The sequence below is a fragment of the Trichosurus vulpecula genome, chromosome 4, assembly GCF_011100635.1.
Source record: "Trichosurus vulpecula isolate mTriVul1 chromosome 4, mTriVul1.pri, whole genome shotgun sequence".
NCBI lineage: Eukaryota > Metazoa > Chordata > Mammalia > Diprotodontia > Phalangeridae > Trichosurus > Trichosurus vulpecula.
The window spans coordinates 59,827,841-59,851,677 of record NC_050576.1 but is presented as its reverse complement, the minus strand read 5'-3'; the positions used below and the strand labels follow the sequence as shown (position 1 = coordinate 59,851,677).

General features: G+C 38.1%; 1 protein-coding gene across 1 annotated transcript; it reads right to left on the bottom strand.

Annotated features, from left to right (window-relative positions):
- Positions 1-1,074: 1,074 nt before the first annotated feature.
- On the bottom strand, positions 1,075-21,544 carry LOC118848045 (flavin-containing monooxygenase 5-like). Its single transcript, XM_036756780.1, has 8 exons — positions 21,410-21,544; positions 14,544-14,732; positions 12,343-12,505; positions 9,941-10,083; positions 8,093-8,292; positions 3,325-3,677; positions 3,108-3,180; positions 1,075-1,450 (listed from the first exon to the last, which is right to left on the bottom strand). The coding sequence occupies exons 1-8, from the start codon at positions 21,542-21,544 to the stop codon at positions 1,075-1,077; spliced, it is 1,632 nt and encodes a 543-aa protein (XP_036612675.1).
- Between the last annotated feature and the right edge of the window lie 2,293 nt (positions 21,545-23,837).

Sequence of the window (23,837 nt, the reverse complement as noted above, 5' to 3'; positions counted from 1 at the left end):
TGTCTCTGTCCTAGCCCTACCATTCTGTGCTCTCTTTCCTTTTGAAAACACGTTTCTGGAGAACTTAGTATGCCTTTATAAGATACACTATTCTTCTTCTTGCTAAAACTCTCTGCTATTCAAGTTTGCTCTCAGGAGATTGGAAACTCTTCACACTAAGATGCAAATAACTGATAACACTTTTAATGTATTCAGTGTTTCAGGAGTATTTGCCTTGGAATGAAGAACAAATACGTAAAGAAGTGAAAGGAGGAAGGGAACCAATGTTTACTAAGCATTTACTGTATGCCAGGCACTGTACTAATCACTTTACAAATATTATCTCATTTGAGGTTCTCATGGTAGAATTTGAGGCATCAGGTGAAATTATAAGGTGGAGTGAGTTTTTTAAGAAGACATTAGATTTTCTTGGCCATACCTAAAGTCAAATTCTTCCCTCCACAGTTAGGATATACACAAAATTTCATCTGAAAGCTATGTGCTTGAGTATTTTAAAAATAAATTTAAAAATTAAAGAGAATTTGAGATTTATAAATAAATATTCTTAAATTTTAAAAAATTAGTTGCCTGTTTAAAAGTCTTACTACTTTAAAATGTATTTAACAAATAAGCAATTTCCTATTTTCTGATAAATGTAAGTTGCTAAAAGATTTTTCTTTCATATCTCCCATTTCTCACCTGGTAAATGGAAACTTTCTAAATAGGGATAACACAAGATGATTAGAATGGGAGAAAGGGTTATAGAAAAGTTAAAAGAATTATTAAAACATGCCTTGCCAGAAGTGGTTAGGGTGTGGTTATTCATTTTATAAAGAGATTCATCATAGGATATTTTTAAATAGAAAAAAAATTACCTTGCAATTTGATTTTATGCTTTGACATACTCAAATTATATTTTCACACACCTTTTCTGGAAAAATCCACCACAGAAAATAAAGCAACACTATCTAACATGTCATGACAGTTGTGATACTAGCAAATGAAACTGAGACAGGATGATTGCAAAAAAATTTTTTTAAATTTTAGTTAGTGTAGAAGCCGTTTTACATTTTTACTACCCATTAATGCACTAATTTACTTCCTTTTAGGATGATAGACATAATAATAGTAAGATAAGATACAGGTCAAAGCTGCAAAGCCCACGGGTGCCATCTTAACCCAAGAAATTTCTGAAGATGGATTCTTCTCATTATTGACAGTGCGGGTTCTCATGGGTTTGAGTATCCTCTCTGTCTGAGTCAGGATAGCTCTCCTGGCCCCATCCCATTTCCTGGGTCCATGCAGACGGTACTGGTATGGGGTGCAGGGGCCAAACAAAACCTTCCAGGCCAGTTTGGGATCCCAGAGGAAGAGCTGGAGAAGGTTGGGCTTCACACCAATTTGAGTGGCAATTTCATCCATGTACTCTATATGATCTACTTGGATGGTGTGGCGGGGGCTCTTCACATACCTGAAATGAGAAAGAAAAGTGTGCTCTTCTGGGGGACAGGGTTTGGTTGGAGCAAGAAATACCCTAGAATCTTTTTGTCTTTGGAATAAATTCAGTTACTCATTGACTGTGTCATGATAATTTGGATATACTAAGAGTATGAGATATAACTTACCATACACTTACCATGCTAAGTGTTGGGGATACAAAGACAGACAAACATGGCCCCTGCCATTAGGAATCTCAAGTTCTAATGGGTGAGGCAATCTGTAAAAAACTAAGTATATACAATATCTGTGTAGAATTGATAGAGGGTAATCTGAAGGTGGAAGGAATCAGCAATTGGGCAGAGCAGTAAAAGGTTCCTAAATAATGTGGAATTTGAACTCAATCCCTGAAAGAAGCCAGAGAGAGAGTAAGAGATGGAGATGAGGAGACTTAGGAATGGCAGAGGTATGGAAGTGGAATGTCACATTAGAGCATAAAAACATTGTGTGAGCCTGAGCAAGTCCCTCAACATCTGTGTATGGAAACCAGCTCCCTAGGACTATAAACCAAGTCACAGATGGGTTGTAATCTGCATGCTGCATGAACAGAAGAAGTTTACACACGAAGAATTACCCAGGTTAATGAAATCACAGATCCTGTAGGTGCTTATGTATAATAGAATAATAGAATGTTATAATTGGAAAGGATCTTGGAGAATATCTAATCTAACACCTTTGTTTTAAACATAAAGACACGGTGGCCCAGAGGCAAGAAGTACCTTGCCCAAGGTTACAGAACTAAACAGTGACACACAAGCAGATAAAATACTTCATATATAAACATATGTAACTCAATTGTAAGGTCCTTGAGGACAGGTAATATATCTTAGAGGGTATTGTATTTCCCACATTCTGAAGCTTACCTGGCAAGATGAGGTACCAGACACCAAGGTACTCTCTAGAGCTGAACTGCCAAGTATTCAAACTCTATTGTAGAAAGCACAACTCCAATGGACTGACACATAATTCAAATGCAAAATGGATGTTTAACTAAATGATTATTTTATGGAAAACCCTGTTTGCTTAGTTTTTTCATCTGTAAAATGAGCTGGAGAAGGAAATGGTAAACCACTACAGCATCTTTGCCGAGAAAACCCCAGATGGAATCACCAAAACTTGGACGTGACTGAAAACGATTGAACAACAGACAATGATGATCATAAACCATTGCAATAATATACTCTTAGAAATTAGGAATCCAACAGTAGCTTTGGGAAAAAAACCTACATAATTCCTTTCAGAGTCTAAAGTTTAGGCAAAAGGAAACGTGAAAAAGCAATATGAGAGCTAGGTAGCACAATGGACTGAGTCGGAGAACTCAGTAAGAAAGAAGGCCCGGAGTTTGCCACAGACACTAGCTATGTGACCCTGCACAAATCACTTAGCTTCTGTTTGCCTCAGTTTCTTCATCTATAAAATGGGGGTGGCAATAGCTTGTACCTCCCAGGGTTTCTGTGAAGTTAAAATGAACATTTGTAAAGCGTTTTTAAACTTTAAAGTGCTGTGTGAATGCTAGCTGTTATTATTATAAGGAACGGGTAGAAGTAAGTATGCAGTTTAAGAGTCCATGCAGGGGAACCCATTACCACATCTAGCTGTTTGTTTTCATTCCTTAGGATGAAATTTCCTACCGTTTTGCCATAGCCGTTTTTCTCTGTGTGATGTCAGCCATCATATTCTTTACTGAAGGTAATTTGTTCAGGCCTAGGAAATAAAACTCAGATTTTAGCAGGTGGCCAAAGAAGTGATGGAATATATCTTGTTGAAGAAGACAGAGTGCTCCCAGGAGAGCCTGGGGATTTAATATGGTATACATAGCAGAACCTTCTGCAAGATTCATCCACATACCCTGGAACACTCGTACAGCCCAGCGACTCTGGAGCTCTGCAATGGGTAGGACAATGCCCAGGGGCTGGATGAGGCCAATGACAGCCAGTGTTGGCTGTTCCAGGTCAGGAGGGAACATAAACTTGTAGAGAGACACCTCATTATTGGTGACTTTGATGAGATCTTCAAGAAAAGGAAAACTGATATTGTATCCTGTAGCAAAGATGACCACATCAATGTCCTCTTCTATGGTGCCATCCTCAAAAATGGCAGCTTTCTCAGTGAATTCCTTTATGTTTGGTTTCACCAAGACTTTACCAGAAATTATGTGATTTGGCAGGTCATCACTGACGGTTGGATGCTGGCTTAAAAGTCTGCAGATAAAATAAAAATTCAAAAAAAGTGTACATAGATATCAAAAATATAAAGGAATGTTTAAGCTATGTGGAAAACACAGGAAATCAACAAGTTGGGTTTACTTTTTCCTAAGCTATAATTTGTATCCCTTCCCATCCCCTCCTACCATATTATTACTGTATATCATTGGCCATGTGCCAACAATTTCCAAATTATACAAGCACAGCTTTAACAAAATCAGATATGAAAGCAGGTCACATACATTTTGGTATGTTTCTTCTTTTTAAATATAAATCTTGAAAGAATGTATTGGCTGCAACTACCTTCTACTGCCACTCAAGTCTTCCCCTGAATATGTCAAGAAACTCATTTTTTCCTTTGATATCAAGTATTTATGAGTATTTTTCTTCTAAACCAAAAGGAAAAACAATATAATAATAATAATAATATAGTACCTGGCATTTATACAGTGCTTTAAAGTTTGCAAAATGCTTTACAAACATTTTCTCATTTTATCTTCATAACAATCCTAGGAGGTAGGTGCTATTTTATTCCCCCTTTACAGATGAGGAAACTGAGGCAGATTTAGGTTAGGTAACTTGGCCAAGATCACACAGCTAGTGAGTGTCTGAGGTCAGATTTGAACTCAGTTTTCCCTGCGTGCAGGTCCAACATGTTATCTATTGTGTCATCTAGTTGCCACATATATGTGCACACATATGTACACGTACACATTTGTGTGATATCTTGCTTATATATAGGTATATGTGCAATAAATATCTAGACAGAACACCTACAGAGGTTTATGTTTCTAGAAAAAGTTTTGTTAATTATCTCATGTTATTCTTGTGGGACAGACAATAGTGCAATCCAATGGATTCTGAATTGGTTGAATGGTCAGATTCAAAGCATAGTCATTAATGAATCTACATTAACTTAGAAAGATTGCTTTAGTAATGTGCTGCAGGGAATTGGGCCTATTCACCCTTTACTATTTAACTTCGTAATCAAGACACAGTTAAGGGAATCAAGAGACAGTGGGATATACTTAGGATAGAGCAGTGGACTTAGAGTCAGGATGACCTGGGTTCATATTCTGCCTTAAATACTTGCTAGCTGTGAGATCCTAGGCAAGTCACTTAACATCGCTGAGTCTCAGTTTCTTTAACTGTAAAATGAGGGGATCAGACTCAAAGAGCTATAAAAAAATTGACTTCCCACCTCTAAACTTATGTGAGCAATGAATAAGCATAATTTTTTAAAAACAATATTTCTCCCCAATTATATGTCAAAACAATTTTTGACATTAAAAAATTTGCATTTCAAACTCTATCCCTCTCTTCTTCCCTTCCCTCCCCTCTCCTTGAGATGGTAAGCAATCCGATATAGGTTATACATGTGCCATCATATTAGTCAGATAGAATTCTTACAAAATTTGCAGATAACACAAAACTATGAAAGATCGCTAGCACATTGGGATGATAAGGTCAAGATACAAAGAGATCTTGACAGGTGCCAATAATGGGCTGTATCAAATAAATAATTTTTAATAGGGATTCAAATAAAGTCTTACTCTTGAGTTCAAGAAACCAAATTTACAAATACGAGATGGAAAGGCAGGTTTACATGTAATTTTATTGGAAAAGGACTTTTAATGGACTCCCAACAATGAGCCAGCATTTTACATGGCAGTCGAAAAATTTATGTTATCTTGGACCACACGGAGAGGCGTAGCTCCCAGGAACAAGTTATTCTTATTATATTCTGGCCTGGTCAGTCTGCATCCATAATGTTGTGTTTAATTCTGGGCACCACGATTTAGTAAGTTACCTGGTGAACTTCTAGAGATAGACAACGAGAATGGTGCAGAATCTTGAGTTCAAGTCTGACGATGAATGTTTGAAGGAAGTGAGTAGAAGAAAAGGTTCAAGAGCAACATGAAAGCTGTCTTTAAGAAACTGCAAGACTTTCATGTAAAAGTGGCCCAAGAGAATGGAGCTAGGTGAGAGCTGCAAAGAGGCAGATTTAGGCTTAATCTAAAGGAAGCTTCCCTAACAATTAGAGATATAAAAAATGAGACAGGCTGTAGGTTCCCTTTCATTGCAGCTCTTTAAGAAATGGCTGAAATCTCCTAGGAATATTGTCGCCAAATTCCAGAGCTCCCAGATCAAGGAGAAAATACTGCAAGCAGCCAGAAAGAAACAATTTGAGTATTGTGGAAACCCAATCAGAATAATCCAAGATCTGGCAGCCTCTACATTAAGAGATTGAAGGGCTTGGAATGCGATATTCCGGAGGTCAATGGAGCTAGGATTAAAACCAAGAATCACCTACCCAGCCAAACTGAGTATAATGCTCCAAGGCAAAATATGGATTTTCAATAAAATAGAGGACTTTCAAGCTTTCTCAGTGAAAAGACGAGAGCTGAATAGAAAATTTGACTTTCAAACACAAGAATCAAGAGAAGCATGAAAAGGTAATCAAGAAACGGAAATTGCAAGGGACTTACTAAAGTTGAACTGTTTTGTTTACATTCCTACATGGAAAGATGATGTGTATGATTCATGAGACCACAGTATTAGGGTAGCTGAAGGGAATATGCATATATATATATTTATATATATGTATAAGTGAATGTGTATGTATGTAAATATGTATGTGTATCTGTATACATATATATATATGTATATATATATATATATATATATATATATATATATATGGAGAGAGAGAGAGAGAGAGAGAGAGAGAGAGAGAGAGCACACAGGGTGAGTTGAATATGAAGGGATGATATCTAAAAGAAATAAAATCAAATTAAGGGCTGAGAAAGGAATATATTGAGAGAGGGAGATAGGGAGAGATAGAATGGGGTAAATTATCTCACATAAAAGTGGCAAGAAAAAGCAGTTCTGTAGGAAGAGAAGAGAAGGCAGGTGAGGGGGAATGAGTGAATCTTGCTCTCATCAGATTTGACCTGAGGAGGGAATACCAAACATACTCAATTAGGTATCTTACTCCACAGGAAAGAAGAAGGAAGAAGATAAAAAAGGGGGAGAATGATAGAAGGGAGGGCAGATGGGGGTGGAGGTAATCAAAAACAAACACTTTCAAAAGGGGACAGGGTCAAGGGAGAAAATTCAATAAAGGGGGATAGGCTAGGAAGGAGCAAAATATAGCTAGTCTTTCACAACATGAATATTGTGGAAGGGTTATACATAATGATACACATGTGGCTTATGTTGAATTGCTTGACTTCTTAGGGAGGGTGGGTGGGAAGGGAAGAGGGGAGAGAATTTGGAACTCAAAATCTTAAAAACAGATGTTCAAAAACAAAAAAAAAGTTTTTGCATGCAACTAGAAAATAAGATACACAGTCAATGGGGCACAGAAATTTATCTTGCCCTGCAAGAAAAGAAGGGAAAAGGGGATGGGAGGGGAGTGGGGTGACAGAAGGGAGGGCTGACTGGGGAACAGGGTGACCAGAATATACGCCATCTTGGAGTGGGGGGAGGGTAGAAATGGGGAGAAAATTTGTAATTCAAACTCCTGTGAAAATCAATGCAGAAAATGAAATATATTAAATAAATAAATAAACAACAACAACAAAAAGAAACGGCTGGATGATCATTTGTTGAATGTGTTGTCAGTGGTGATTTTGTTTTGGGTATGGTTGTACTAGATGGCAACTGAATTCTCTCCATTTCTGACATTCTGTGATTCTCTGAATTGCAAGGATGTCATTAAATTGGATTTTCCCATAGAAACAATGTTGTGATGTATTTTGTTCTATCACAGGTTGTTATGTATCTGACCAAATGCTGGATATCTGACTTTTTGCAAAAATGATCTACCACCACATTTAGTCAGCTAGAATTTATGTGTCTCTGTACAGCTTTCCTATGTGTGTACAAATTAAATAAGCCATGTCCAGTCACATAAAATTAATTTAATATGATATAAGATCATGCTGTACTGTCTAAAGTTCTTGTTGCCTTCCTAAATCTGCCTCATTTTTGTTGCAATCAATCAAAAGGTGAAGAAATTTATAATTTAGAAATATCTTTGAAGAAACTTTGGCTTTTTGAGGAATTGCTCTGGAAATGTTTGTTTTATAAATCTGCCTCCCCACCCCTATTATCACAGGTTACCCCTAGGCATTAGATGGCAAGTTGGTTGTTTTTTCCCTTTCCCTTTTACTGACTAATCTGACTCCTGACCCTTAAATGCGAGCATTCCTGAAGGAGATGTCCTAGGTTTCCTGAGTATCTTATCTCCCTGGCTAAAAACTTCTGGCTCAGTTGGAAGAGAAGGAAGGAAAGGCACAGACATCAACTGAAAAAGAAAGGAGGAAAGGAAACAAGAAGTGAGGGAACACATGGGTATAAACATAATCACATGTACGCATATGCATATACACATAAACCCTGTATACCTGTGCTGAGGTTGCAGGCCATAGTGGGCATGGTTAAACCTTGAATTCAATATCTTCTCCAGCTTATCATTAACTCTTCTGACACTTGCTATTTTCCAGAGCAAATTGTTGAACCGAGTGAAGAATGAACTGTCCAAGGGGTACCCGTTGTCCCAAACTCGGTGTAATATCCATGATCCATGTCTAGTGCTAAGGAAGACCTAAGACAGAGCAATGGGTGGATGAGAGAATTAAGGGGTTTTTCATTCATATCTTACTTTCATTTGTGAATGACACCATGTTAATTGACCCATGACCCAGAATCCCACATATGATCCATCATCATTCTGGATGAGATCCATAAGTTCCATAACCATTCAAAAAAAGTTTGGCCTAACTATTCACCTAGGAAAAACCATGGGGAAGAAGAAGAATATTGCCCAGATTATAATATTCAGCAAGTGTATAGACAACCTTTAGAGCTTTTCTGTCTATAAATCATGTGTGTAGGTACACACATATATAATATACATATACACACATGCACATGCATATATACCTTAGACAATCATTGCAAATGGCAATGAGTTGGGCCCAGAGATGAGCAGAAGAGAAAGAGTGGGTTAGATCACCTCTGGGAAATTGGAAATTTATTTTAGTGACTCCCAAGCTTCTCCCTGAAGCAAAGGCTGGTATTTCTAAAGCTAGTATTCTTCTAGGGTTGTTGAATGGCTCAAACACATGGAAAATTTTAGACTCCAAAGAAAAATAGAAATTACCCAGAGGATAATGGGAAGGTACAAGGTGAGTTTGAGTAGCCTGTAATATAGGAAATTATAAAGAAATGGGGTAGAAGAAGTCATCAAAGAAATGCATGAGCAAAAAAGATGAGTGAATCAGAGAAATTGTGGAAAAGTGGTGGGTTGGCAAGACCCTACCCCGCCCCCACCCCCACAACCCCATGTGGAGAATTCATTGGAAGAATCACAAAAATCACAGAATCTGAGAGTTGGAAGGAACCTCAGTGGATACTTAGTCTAACCCATTCACACAGAAAGAATCCCAACTATGACATACTTGACGAGAGCTTGAATAAGGACTTCTCATTAAAGACCTCCAAGGAAGAAGAACCCACCACCTCTCAAGGTGGTTCATTCTACTTTGGGATATTACTAATTCTTAGGAAGACTTTTCTGGCATCTTGCCTAAATTTTCCTCTTGCATGTTCCGTACATTTTTCCTGATTTTGCCTTCTGGGACGAAACAGGGCAAGACTAATCCTTCCTCTACACATCAAATACTTGAATGCAGTCATGGTTTTCCTCTTTCTCCTCCCTCTAACCTCCAATTAATTCTTCTCTTCCAAGCTAAAAGTACCCAAGTCCTTTAACTAATCCTTATATGACATGAACTCAAGACCCTTCATGATCCAGTGTGCCCTCCTAAGTACACTTTCCAGCTTATCAATGTCCTTCTTAAATTACATTGCCTGGAACCGGGCACAATAATCCAGATGAAGACTGGTAAGGGCAGAGTAGAATGGAACTTTTACCTCTCTTTAAGAAGCTATGCCTTTCAATATACCCTAAGGTTAAATTAGCTTCTCTGGCTACCATAGCACATTGCTGACCTATTATGAGTTTGCAGTCCAATAAATTCTTCAAATCTTTTTCAAAACAGCTGCTATCTGACTGCTGCCATCATCTTGTACTGATGATGTTGATTTTTTGTGCCGAAGGGCAAACTTTACATTTATCCTTATTGAGTTTCATTTTGTTAGATTCAGCCCAATTCTGTCTGTCAAGATAAAAAAGATCCCAACTCTATTTAGTCAAGCATTTTTTGAATTTAGTTTTCTAATTTACAAACCTGTTCTGCTCCACGACTGAGTTCTACCGCGATATCTGCTCCAGAATTCCCAATACCAATCACAATGATTCTCTTTCCTAAAAATTGTTCTGGACTTTTGTACTCCCGGCTGTGAAAATAGTCACCTTTGAACTTTTCAATGCCTATGAGGAGAGAACAGAGTTGTGAGATAATTTTCACACTGTTGATTCAATGTAGGAAAGACTGCCTTGTGCATAGTGATTTGAGGCAGGAAAAAGACATGAGGCGGGTGAGGACATTCACTAGCACTATTTGTCCTAGGTAGTGAAAAATGTCAGAGTACATACAGTGACTTCACACCTTACCTGGGCAAGGGGTAGAGACTGGATGAGCTGAGGATCAATATCTAATTCATCTAAATGGTACTCCCTGTAACAGCCTGTTTGGGGGGGGGGATTCAGTCAAATCCAGATCTCCCTTGAATGCCCTACAAGAATATTAATTATGGAAATAGGAGAATTGTCTCATTTCAGAGCCACTTCAGTCATTACACACAGTCTTGCAAAGGGCCATGGCTGGACAAAATCACAAAGCACCAGAAGTTTGTCTTCATGTCTTCCTATCTCCCTTTAAAGAACCTTCTTCCTTTGCCATGGTACCTCCCCCTCTTCCTGTATAACAAGTACCCTGTTTGTAGCAGTCCAGAATTTCCCACAATGCCCACCCAAGCTTTCCCTACCCAAACAGGGCCCACTCCAGGCCTCTCCCTCCTTGTTTTAATTTCTCACATATTCCCTATTGGGTATCTTTCTTCAAGAAGCTATTCTTAGGCAGTTGAAAGGTTGAAAAAGATAGGAGAATCTAACTTATACTCAGGTAACTAGAAAGTCACCGTGGTATGGTTAGGTAGAAGAATGGCCTTGTAATCATGAAGATCTGGACTCAAAGTAATACATCTGACACATACTGGGCTTTGTGACCATGGGTAAGTAATAATTTCTCAGTGTCCCAGGCAATTCTCCAAGACAATTACTTCAGAGGTCCTGAGGTACCAGGGGAATGAAATTTCCACAACAGGAATATTGAAATCACAGGTCCTGATGTTATCAATGGATACCTCCCTTATCCCCCCAAAGAATGCCATATCCTACTCTGTCATTTGTCCATGCTTTAGCTTAATACCTTTTTTAGCCCTCTAGTCAAGGCCATTTCATCATCTGCTTCCTGCTGCTTCCCACCCCATTCCCTGGGGGAAGTTAATCCACTCATGGGTTCTAGACCTAACAAAGTTGATAGATGATGGAAGGAGTGAAAACTACCCCACTTAGCACACTAATATCTACTGACTGGTTCTGGACACCAGAACAGGAGTTAGCTTCACATACCATCCATCCATTCAGGTATTTACCCCAGCAATCTTACCATCTCCCTACCTGATACCACTGACCTGCTCCTACACACCTGGACCAGTACCCTCAATATTGGAACTTGAGAACTGGACCTACCCATCCAGGACTTCCAGAATCCACTTCTCATCACTTCTCTTCCAATCCCTAAACTTACATCTTCCCAGAACAAAAAACCCTTCCAGGTCTCTCTCTCTCTCTCTCTCTCTCTCTCTCTCTCTCTCTCTCATACTTAACACCATGGGTGGCACATAGTAAGTACTTAAAAGTCTCTTTCATTCATTTATTCTCAAGATTATCTCCATTTAACCCTTCGTATGATCATAGAATATGGAATCTGAAGGGCACTTTGGAAATTCTGTAGTTCAACCCTCTAACACTATGAAGAGGAAAATCAGAGAGATTGAGTGATTGATTAAAGCCCACACAGCCAGATTATGATAGAGCTAAGACTAGAATCTGGGTCTCCTAACTCCCAGTCCTTTTCAATTTTTTTTATACCACACCAGAGAACAGAGTCCTCTGAAAGCAAGGTCAGGATTGCTCCTGCCTCTGATAAACTGGAGTAGGTAAGAAGAACTCTAAAACTGGAATCTGGGTGCTTATTATGGAATGACTGAGAGTGAAGAAATCAGGACTGGGATTATGCTTTGAGAGAACCAGCATATGTGGTAAGAGGGAGAGGGATGAGACATTGTGGAAGCTGACAGAGTTGGTGTCTGTGCTTGGCAAGGGATAGAGAAGGAAGAGATCCCGGGAAGGTTGAAACTTCCTTAGAGCAAATATTAATTTAGGCATGAGTTTGCTCCCTTCTCAAGTGTTTCTATACCACTTTGATCTCTTCCTTTCCCCCTTTCCACTCTCTCTTTTATTATTTGTGTACAGGCCATATCCTCTTAACCCTCAGGAGAATGTACACAAATAACACAAGAAGTCTTCCTGACTTCAAATCCAACATTCTATCCACTGCACCACCTAGATGCTGTACTTGTTTGGAAAGTTCTCTTCTCACCCCTCATTTTCTTAGTGACATACCTGGGAAGGATTGAAGAGGTAAGTTGGGGTCAGTGTGATGGCCACTGCAAACCAAGATCCCATCAAAGACTAAGGACTCTTGTTTCTCATCAGCCTCCACTACTACATCCCATTGTCCAGAAGAAGAAAAATCTGGGCGCTTCTTTACACTTTGCACCTTGACCTGAGAATAAAGGAATGAAGCATAGAGTTGAAAGAACCTTAGTGGCCAGCTTGGTTTCATCCCAGAGGGCTGTGACTTGCTTAAGATCAGAGTGTAAGATTTATATCAGAGATCAGACTTTAACAATCATTTTGTCTTCTGATTTCAAAATTAGCACTTTCTTCTGTACCATTGTTGTTGTTGTTCAGTCATTTCAAACTCTTCATGACCCTATTTGGGGTTTTCTAGGTGAAGATGCCTTTTCCTGAGGCAAACAGGATGAAGTGACTTGCCCAGGGTCACATAGCTACAAAGTATCGCAGGGTAGATTTGAACTCAAGTCCTCCTGACTCCAGGCCCCATACTCTATCCCCTGAGCCACCTACCTGCCCATTCCATACTGCTTACTAAATGTATTTACAATTGAATTGAGAAAAAAACCCTGTGTTGACATATGTCTTTTAATGTTTATCTTCCTAGATACCTCTTGCTTGCTTAGAATGTGGCTTCCTGTTGTCAGAATTGATATGTACTCAGTTTATTCTCCTGTTTGTCATTTGTCCATTTTACTCTTCCTCTTGAACATTTTTATTGTATCTATCTCCAGGTAGAGAGGTTTTAGATTCAGAGTGTAGACTGAAGAACACACACACACACACACACACACACACACACACACATGCATGCATACCTGATAATGTGAGAATTTGTTTTGCTTGACTATATATTTTTGGAATGGGTTTTGTTTTTCTTGTTTTCTCAATGGAGGGAGATGGGAAAAAGAACTCAGAACTGAAAATAAAGTAAAATTGAATTAAAAAGAAAAAGGTAAACTGAGGAAGTAAACAGAGATGAAGCACAAATCATTTAACTTTGTTTTACTACATACAAGTTATTACTGACTGCTAAGTTATATGCTGGAGCTGGAGGTCTAATAAATATAAGCCAAGTACAATCATTATATTCACTCCTTCCCCAGAATCTTAAATTTGGATTGCAGGATGCCTTCAATAACTCACAGTTCACATCTGAGATACACTTTAGTTCATGTTCCCAATATAGACTTTCAGTGGGTTCATTTTCAAGGCATTCTGCAGTTCCAATAGGAAAAAAAAACCCTACAAAATTCTAATTAACTCAAAAACAGAGTTTATTAGCAGAGATTAGTGTGAAATCCTTGATGAATCAGTTATGCTATAGGAATAGTTGTTAATGACAAAAACAATTGTCATTTCTAGGATTTTAGTGTTCATCAAGCAATTTGAGGCATTATCAGGGCAAGCATTTCCAGTTCTGCTTTTATAGTTGAAGAAACTGAGAGTGAGAGAGTTTAAGGAATTTCTGGCCTATGACTTAAAAGGATTGGCAGAAATGGAGCGCTCCTTACAAGAGCTAGCAAGAGTTTAAGTGCCTGAAGTGTTGTAGATCTAATTACATCTGAAAAGGAAGATGGAGGGAGAATATTGAGATTACTTATACTGTAGGAATAAGTCATAGAGATGACCCATAACTCACTGGAGAAAAAAATCCAAGACAGAAGCTAGTAATAAAACCATTGACCTCAAATATTTATACACAAATGCACAAAGTAGGAAATGAGGTCATTACTTAAGGAAATGTAATCTCACAGGTAGCGTTAATGCTTGGTGGAATGGGTCCCATGAATGAAATACTGTACTGGAATACCTTATTCAATGGACCTGGGATAGGTAAAAGAAGAATAGGTGTAGAATTGTGACACTAATATGTTGAGAAGATATACTTGTACATGTGATCACACAAGATAAAATGAAAAATTTTGATTATATAAAATTTAACGATTTTTAACAAACAAAATTAACTACTTAAATTAGAAAATAAATAGCTAACTGGGAAAAAATCTCTACAGTAAGCTTTTCTAGTAGTGAAATACAGGTTTTTCCTGCATTGCTTCACAACCGTAGTTGGCTATGATAGAAGGGAGGGTCTGGGAAACAAAGTTTCTTAACTCCTCATCCTCCCCAAGGCTATCCAACAACTATATATCATACAATTTTGTTTTTTTCCATTTCTGTTTTACCTTAAAGCGAATATATTTCAGGAGGTCAAAATGTTTGGCATACATCCTGAAGTATTCCATCACTTTGGAGTTGTGCATGTAGTTGGGAAAATGGTCTGGGACGGGATAGTCACTGTAAGCCATCATTTCCTTGGATGTATTGATTGTCAAAGATCTGTAGATACTGGGCAGTTTCTCTGCAGTATTTTTCTGTGAAAGAAATTCTCTCTTAATATATCTTATGCTTAATATAGAAGCAAAACTGAACACCAGATATGTGGAAAATATAAGGAACTTCAGTAATGATTGAGTAGCGTCCCCTTCTTATTTTAATGATAATAGCTAATACTTATATAGTGATTACTATGTGTCAGGGCCTTTGCTAAGTGCTTAGCAATTATCTCAATGCATCTTCACTACAATTCTGGCAGGTAGATGCTGTTATGACCCCCATTTTACAGATGAGAAAATTGAGGGAAACAGAGGTTAAGTGATTTGTTTAGGGTTACATAGCTAGTAAGTGTCTGAGTCTGGATTTGAACTCAGGTATCCTTAACTTGACTGGGTAGCTAGGTGACACAGTGGATAGAATGCTAGACCTGGAGTCAGGAAGACTCCTCTTCCTGAGTTCAAATCTGACCTCAGATGTTTTCTAGCTGTGAGACCCTGAGTGAGTTACTTAATCCTGTTTGTCAGAGTTTCCTCGTCTATAAAATGAGCTGGAGAAGGAAATGGCAAATCATTCTGGTATCATTGCCAGAGAATCGGACGTGACTGAAAATGACTGAACAACAAAAATTTCTTGACTTCAAACCCAGTGCTCTATCCCATGTGCCACTTGGCTGTATTACTGCTACTACTGCTGCTACTACTATCACTGCTACTACTACTACTGCTACTGTTGCCACTACTACTACTGCTACCTAGCATTTATATATCACAGGAGTTGCCAAGTATTTTCCATATGTTATTGCATTTGAACCTCACAATAACTCTGTGAGATAAGTGCTATTATTATCTCCATTTTGCAGATGAGGAAACTGAGGTTCAAAAAAATTAAGTGACTGGCCTTTCCTGTCATCTGTTTCCCTTCGATCTTCTCTCTATAACTCTCCTGCTTGTATTTTCCCTCCAGCAACACAAGGAAGAAAAATTGTGGGTTCAAAGTGCATACATCTTTACCCTTCCACTCTCCTGGAGGATGCTGAGATAGTGTTGGTATTTTCCAAGAATCACTAGACTATGAACAAATCCTGATTAATATCTGTCACCCTCTAATTTGACCCCTCTTTTTACTGAGTTGAAGACTTTGTTTTATACAGATTCAGTGTTTCCCATGAGAGGCCTGTCCAATTGTTTCCCAAAAGAAAAGAGCTAAAATTGAAGGTTATAATGGCAAGTAAAGTGGGACTTTTTGTTGTCTTTTGTTCTGGAGTGCTTTTCAGTACTAAGGCCATCACGTGCTTTTGAGTCTTGCCTTTATTTCAATCAAGAGTCTTTGATTGAATCAGGAGTCTTTGATGACCTGCTTAAGTCATGGGAAAGCTTAGGTCACATGGGTTTGAGTGATATGGTTGTAACACCCTGTGACCCTGAAGAAGTATATATATACTCTGAGGTTATCATTTTGCTTGGGACTCCCTCACTGAAAGAGTGTCGTGTGATTTTACCAGATGAGACTCTGGGTAGCTGTTAAAGAGCCCCCCAGCTTTGAAAAACCCAGATGTTGGTACTTCTCTAGTAACTATGTATATAATGTCTTGGACAGGCAGTTAGAAGTCTGTCTGCTGATTTATGTTAATTTGCTCTGTTTATATAATTTCTGCTTGTAATTTCTGTTTGTGTTTTCTATGAAGTTCAGGGTGCTGACTTTTCCCCCTGAACTAAGTGAATCAGATATGTACATTGAATTAAAGTGAGATTGTAAACCCCTTAAGTTGCTTTCCTTAGAAAAGCAGATCAAAGAACTTGTGCTAGCAGCCCTCCTGTGTGCTGGTGTTATTGGTCTTAACACAGCCACAGTAGCAGCAAGTAGCATTGTTGCTACAAAGGTTAACCAGGAGGTTCCAGGTTAATACTAGAATGTACTACTTGTACATTGTAATGTTGTTGTATGCTGTAATGTAACACTGTAAATGTTACTACTTCCCAGAATTGTAGCAAATGTAGCTTAAAGTTGTTGGCCAATTAGCATTTCAGCATTGGAAGGGACCTCAGAAGTCATATGGCTCAATGACAGCTGAGCTCTTACATGGATCAGTCTTACTATCCAATGAGAATGTGTTCAAATTTGTCTAAGAATTCTAAGTATTTCAGCAAATTTTAAATTTTAAAAACCCCAACAATTTCAAAGCCTTTATTCTTTAAAATTACTTGACTAATCGTAAGAAAAAAGGTCCATTTTTTGCACTCTTGGACTTTCTCTTGCATGAAAACTTCCTCAAATATATTCCATCCCAAGAAAGTATACTCCATCCCAGGAGACAGTATTCTGTACCATTCTGTGACAAACATGATGTGCTGTCTTGGAATTATTCTCTGGCTGTATTCTATCTCCCTAACTGGATTGTAAATTTCTCAAGGGAAGCAAGGTCTCTCAGAATTCCTTTATGTTCCTTAACTTCTAGCATAGTTTTGTCAATAATAAAGGCATTTGGTGACAGTTTACTGAACGAATGCTCAGAAATTCTCTTACGTTTCATTATCATTTTTTTCATCTTATGCTACTTAAATTGCTCAAGTACATTTGCTCACTCAATACTTTGCTTGAATCACCAAATGCTAGACATGAAAGGGACCTTGGGATTCACATAGCACAACCTTCTCATTTTATAGGTAGGGAAACAGAGGCCCATGGGAGGAGAGCAAGGGACTTCACGAGACTGGAGACCACCATCGGGTAGTGCAGTTAGAACTAGGAATTTTTGCAGCAGGAAAACCATGCAAAGGGGACACTACCAGGGGTGGGGAACCTGTGATCTCAAGGCCACATATGGCCCTCTAGGTCTTCAAGTACAGCCCTTCGACTGAATCCAAACTTCACTGAACAAATCCCCTTTATAAAAGGATTTGTTCTGTAAAACTTGGACTCACGGGGCAGCTAGGTGGCGCAGTCAGTAGAGCACCGGCCCTGGAGTCAGGAGGACCTGGGTTCAAATCCGGCCTCAGACACATGTACTAGCTGTGTGACCTTGGGCAAGTCACTTAACCCCAATTGCCAAAACTTGGACTCAGTCAAAAGACCACACTGGAGAACCTAGAAGGCCACATGTATCCTTGAAGCTGCAGGTTCCCCACCCCTGCACAAGGCACATGAAGTGGGAGGAGGTGGGGAGGGTGTTTATAACCCTGAGGGGAGAGAGAAGTCTCAAGATATCATGAAGCTGCCTGTCTACCTACTCCCACAGGAAATGAGTGTTTCATAGCTCTCTAAAGAAACTGTTCTTGAAGATTTAGTTGTAAGTATAACCTTAGGTAAGCTTACCCACTGTGCTCTCCTTTTCCCCAATTTAACATTCAAGAAGCCTAATTACTGGGTGTGGGATAGTGGGTGGAGTGGTAAAACTGATAGATACTTTGGGAAAAGTGCTGAAATAATGATGATAATAACTTTTATATGAGCTAATTCATATGGAAAGATGTCAAACAAATTAATCAAACAAATAAAAAAAAACAACCTTCAGAGTATCATAGGGATTATCTACACCTGGGTATCAGCACATGTCTTTGAATTTACATATGAGGACATTGAAACTCCACAGAAAAATAATGACTTGCCCAAGGTCACGAAGGAAGACTCCTCTAACTCTTTCTTTTTTTTGGAGGGGGGAAGGCAGGGAAATTGGGGTTAACTGACTTGCCCAAGGTCACACAGCTAATATGTGTGTCAAGTGTCTGAGGCCAGATTTGAACTCAGGTCCTCCTGACTCCAGGGCCAGTGCTCTACTCACTGTGTCACCTAGCTGCCCCAGACTCCTCTAACTCTTTACTGAAATTGAGCAACAGCGATGTGGGGGACAAATGGAGTTCAAATCTCAAAGATTTACAGAGCTTTACACAGAGTTCACTTTGTCTAGTCCTCTTATTTTACAGAGGAGGAAACAGAGACCCAAATATAATATTAGAGCAGGGATTAGTATGCTATGTCCCTGACTCCCATTCCTATACTTCATGCAGGTTGTTAAAATTTAGCCCTTCTTGGGGGCATGGGGCCAGTAGCCTTTCCAGAGCACTGCCCCCTCTTCTTTTTACTTAGGACAATCAGGCAGGTAGGGAGAGAGTTCCTTAGTTCCTTCTAGAGCCCTGAGGATATGCTCTCCTGATTGATGACTCCCTAACCCAGACCACCATGTCATGAAGGGTGCCAGCCATGCTCACTCTACTCTGAACTTGACTTTCTCTCTAGACTTTACCTCCTCACCAGCCCCTTCTCTGCCCCTCTTTAGATAGCCCTTTTTCCTTAAATTTAGCTCCTTGGGAGTAAGAACTGCCTTATTTGCTTGTATTACCAGTGCTTAGCACAATTCCTGGTATATGATCAGTATTTAATAAAAGTTTACCTGTCTGTCCATCCATCCATCTACCCACCCACCCGTTCATCCATCCACATCCATCTGTCTATCTATTTATCTATCTATCTACCTAAGTATCTATCTATGTATCTATCTATCTACCTACTTATCTCTATTTCTCTATGTTTTTCTATCATCTCTCTTTCTGTCTCTCAAACATTCATTCCAAAAATAGTTTTGGGAATTTTTTATTTACACTGGGCCTGGAAGCCTTGTCCTCATTAAGGATATGATGAACTCTGTTAAATATACTGAGAAGCAGAATTATTCTGAAATTACAGAAATTCTCAAATGGGGATATAATGTTGTAATAAGACTTTGTACAATACTACAAATCTTGAAAGGTTAACAAATTTATCCAAGAGATGGAGAAAAACATGCTTTGGTGGCCTAGAAACTCACCTGATATAAACCCCACCTATAGGTTTTCAAGGTTAGTCTTGGAAAAATCTACTGTCTGTCAAAGGTACACTTAATATCCGATGTTTCGTGTGTTTGCATAATGAAAAATTAAAGAATATCTATCAAAATCTTATGAACTAAATACTTAATTAGGTAAATTTAGTAGGTGAAACAAAAACAGGATATATTGCATATTAAAAGATTCTTAAAGACATAAACATTTGCAAGGTTTATTGCATTTCAATAAATTTAATTATTTTACTTTGCCCCAGATAATTTGCACACTACTGTAGTTAAGTGATGGGCTGAGGAAGAGGGTAGTCAGAGGGGCATGATTGCCTAAACTGAAGAATGAATGGCAGTAGCTTCTTGGAATTGTAAGGGCTTCTGATGCTGAACTAGCCTTAAGTTCCCAAGCTGGAGATACATGCCAGAAAAAGACTTTTGACTCCAGGATTAAGAATCAGAGTCAATTAGAAAGAAACATTCTGCCAAATATAGAAGAGGAAGTAGGGTTGCTTTAAAATGTTATTTACACGTAGATCAGGGAATTGATTATGGAATTATTAAATTCTTTCCCTAATTTTCCATCATCATTATAAACATTTTTGTAGTTATACTAGTTGATGATTATCTTGGTTTAATCAGAAATTGTATTTTTAAAATTCTTACAAAGCATAGTTGGATGAAGTATGCCCATGTCCTTCTCATGATAGTCTTTATTTGCACACATCCAGCCTCTTCAGTACTACTCTGTGAGTACTGCATTGCAAGGAATGAATAAATAAAACCCAGAGTGAGCCTTCAAGGTCCAGAATGAACAACTCTTTTCAAGACTGAAAGCCAAAATTTGCTCTTTTTTTCTGATTTCAGTAAGATTCTCCAGATATGTATCTTGGCTCTTTTTTGCAGATCTTGAATTTGTGTCTCAATTTTATTCATATTCAATATTAACTTGGGAGTCTTTGAACTTACTTAAATTTTTTTGATAACTATTTCTCAATATATTTTGTTTCCTTTGTAAATCCATTTGGTTCATTTTATGCAATTAAAGACATTATTCTGAGAAGGGATCCATAAGCTTCCCCAGACCATCAAAGGGGTCCATGACACAAAACAGGTTAAGAACCCCAGACTTTAGGGTCACTCTGGTTCTGGATTTTATTTATACTTTGGATTTTGTTTATACTTGGATTTTATTTATACTTCCATAGCGCTATAGATTTAGAGCTGAAAGGGATCTCAGTGGTCATCTAGTTTGACCCCCTTCTTGTAGAGATTAAGAAACTAAAGCCCAGAGTGACTGACCTGTCCAGATTCCCATAGATAGTAGCAGAGCCAGGAATTTGGACCTAAGGTCCTCTGATTCCAAATCCAGCATTCTTCTCGCTGTGATATGCTGCTTTGTCTATTTTTTAACCTCCTCATTAATGACCTCAGATCTCTTCCACTTTGATTATATTTCCTCCTGTATGGACTTTGAGGTATAGATCTGACATTATGGACTCTGACACATGCCTAGGGAAAATCTGACTGTTCCAATCACTGCCTATGGTAGCTGACCCTACAGTGATCAAATGACTTAAAGGAAACATGAACAGCTTTCTAAAGATCTTAGAGTCATAGATTTCAGTCTTGAATGAATCTTAGAGGTCATCTAACTTAATTTCTTTGTTTTAGAGATTAGGAAACTCACACCCATAGAGATGAAGAGGCTTGTCTAAGGTTGCTTAGATAGAAAGCTAGAGAGGTGAGATTTGAACACAGGTTCTTTCACTCCAAATCAAATATTCTTTCTATAACACCACACTAGCCTGGCAAATCAAAACCTAAAAATAACAGGAAATAATAGAAATTTTCTCCCTTGTACAGAACAGAAGTAGCACTTTAAAAATCTTGAGAAATCAAGCTCACTTGGAATTTCCAAAGGCCTCCAATGTCATCATTCTTTTCAAAACAGGTGGGCTCCAGGTCTTCTTCCAAGCAGCACTTGATAGCACCTAGGCCACAAACTCCAGCTCCAATCACAGCAATTCTCTTCTTGGCCATGGTCCCTCACCTTGCTAATTGAAGGAGAGTTGCGAGCAGAACTGACTTTTAAAAACAGGAACTAGATATTCGTGGAACACTGCAACCTAAAGTGATCAAATCCCTATTAATACTATTAGCAATCAATATTATCCCTAATAATATTATTAATATTACATTCCTAGTAATATTAATATTTATTGGTCACAAAAGCAATCATACCTGTAATTAGTCATTCTTTTGAAGACTGACAATTGTTTCTCTCTCATCTTAGATTCTAGTTCTGAAGAACTGGGACATTGGGGACATTAGGCCCTGATAGTATGATCAAACTCAAACAAGATTTGATTTGTAAGTTGGAATGCTAATCAATTAATTTGCTAGGGAGGATACTGCCTAAGAAAGTAGATCACCTGAGTTTTCCTCAATGCTTCTTAAACTGTGGGTTGTGACCCCATACGTTAACTGAACGTGGGGGTCGAAAAAAATTGGCAACAGTAAAAGGTTTCTGAATGAGCAATGACCAAAAACTAATTCAAAATCAAACACATAATGAATCTGAGGTGTTTCTGGCAGCTCTTGCCCATGTAGCATCTGCATGTTTCCCTGCAGCCTTGATTCTGAACACACAACATGCGCACTTTGCTGTGCACATATCATTACTCAGTGGCAACGAATGCTGCCAGAAACACACTTATTCGAGACTATTCTATGTTATGTATTGCAGTGTTTTTACTGCACATGCAAAGTTTTCTGCTCTTACAGAAATAATTGTGGAAAATAAAGACTTTTAATATTTTCCTACCATCATTCCTCAGCATGTGAGTATCAAATTGGTATACCTTTGGATTATAGGGTGCTAGGATGTGTGATTTTAACAATTGCTGTTATCTCCTTCTTTTACAGAAACATTAATTGCAGCAAGTAAAGACAAAAGCCCTCTAATAATATTTCTCCAGCAGCACCACTATATATGTATGTGTGAACATCAATTTTTTAAATTAAGCACAAACAAATGTAATTTCATAAACTAAAGGTAGTATTTATTTGAGAAATTATTAGCAATATTTATTCATATTTTAGGACAAAAATATTTTTTGGTTATGGATAAGTTGCTAGATTTAGACGGAAGAGGTAAAAATACTTATAAGAATGTGGCAGAGTCTTTGCTACCTAGGTTGTAGTACACCTAAATTGACAAGAAAAAGAAAATATGTCAAATCATGTGGCTCTTAAGAGGGTGAAGTTTAATCAGATTATTGAAATTGAAAGATGAAGTTGTTATATTTTTGACTGAGCAGAAATTGAATTTTGTTAAATTTTTTCGTAATGACTTACAGCTTTCAAAACTGTCATTTGTCAGATATTGTTGAAAAACTCAATTATTTAAACATGTCACTTCAAGGAAAAATTGTAATATATTTATATTAAAAGATAAAGTTGAAAGTTTTTAAAATTTATTTTTAATTTTTAGTTTATAACACTCACTTCCACAAGTTTTTGAGTTCCAAATTTTCTCCCTCTCCATCTCCTCCCCTTTCTTCCCCAAGATGGCATGTAATCTGATATAGGTTCTACATAGACCTTCACATTAAACTAATTTACGCAATAGTCAAGTTGTAAAGAAGAATTATAACCAATGGTATGAATCATGAGAAAGAAGAAACAAAACCAAAAAAGAAGGAAAAAGAAAGAGCAAAGAGTTTGCCACAATCTGCATTCAAACTCCATAATTCTTCTTCTGGATGTGGATAGCTTTTTCCATCATGAGTCTTTTGGAGCTGTCTTTGAGTCTTGTATTGCTGAGAAGAGCCAAGTCTATCAAAGTTAGTTATCACAGATACCGTGTGTCTGTAATCGTGTATAGTGTTCTCCTGGTTCTGCTTCCCTCATGCAGCATCGGATCACATAAATCTTTCCAGGTTATTATGAAGTCCATCTGCTCCTCATTTCTTATAGCACAATAGTATTCCATTACATTCATATACTTTAGTCATTCCCCAATTGATGGGCATCCCCTTGATTTCCAATTCTTTGCCACCACAAAAAGAGCTGCTATAAATATTTTCATGCATATGGGTCCTTTTCCCACTTGTATGATCCCTTTGGGATACAGCCTTAGAAGTGGTATTACTGGGTCAAAGGGTATTCACATTTTTATAGCCCTTTGGGCAGAGTTCCAAATTGCTCTCCAGAATGACTGGATCAGTTCACAACTCCACTAACAATGTAAGTAAACAAGTGTTCCTATTTTCCCCACATCTTCAGCATTTATCATTTTCATGTTTTGTCATGTTAGCCAATCTGACAGAAG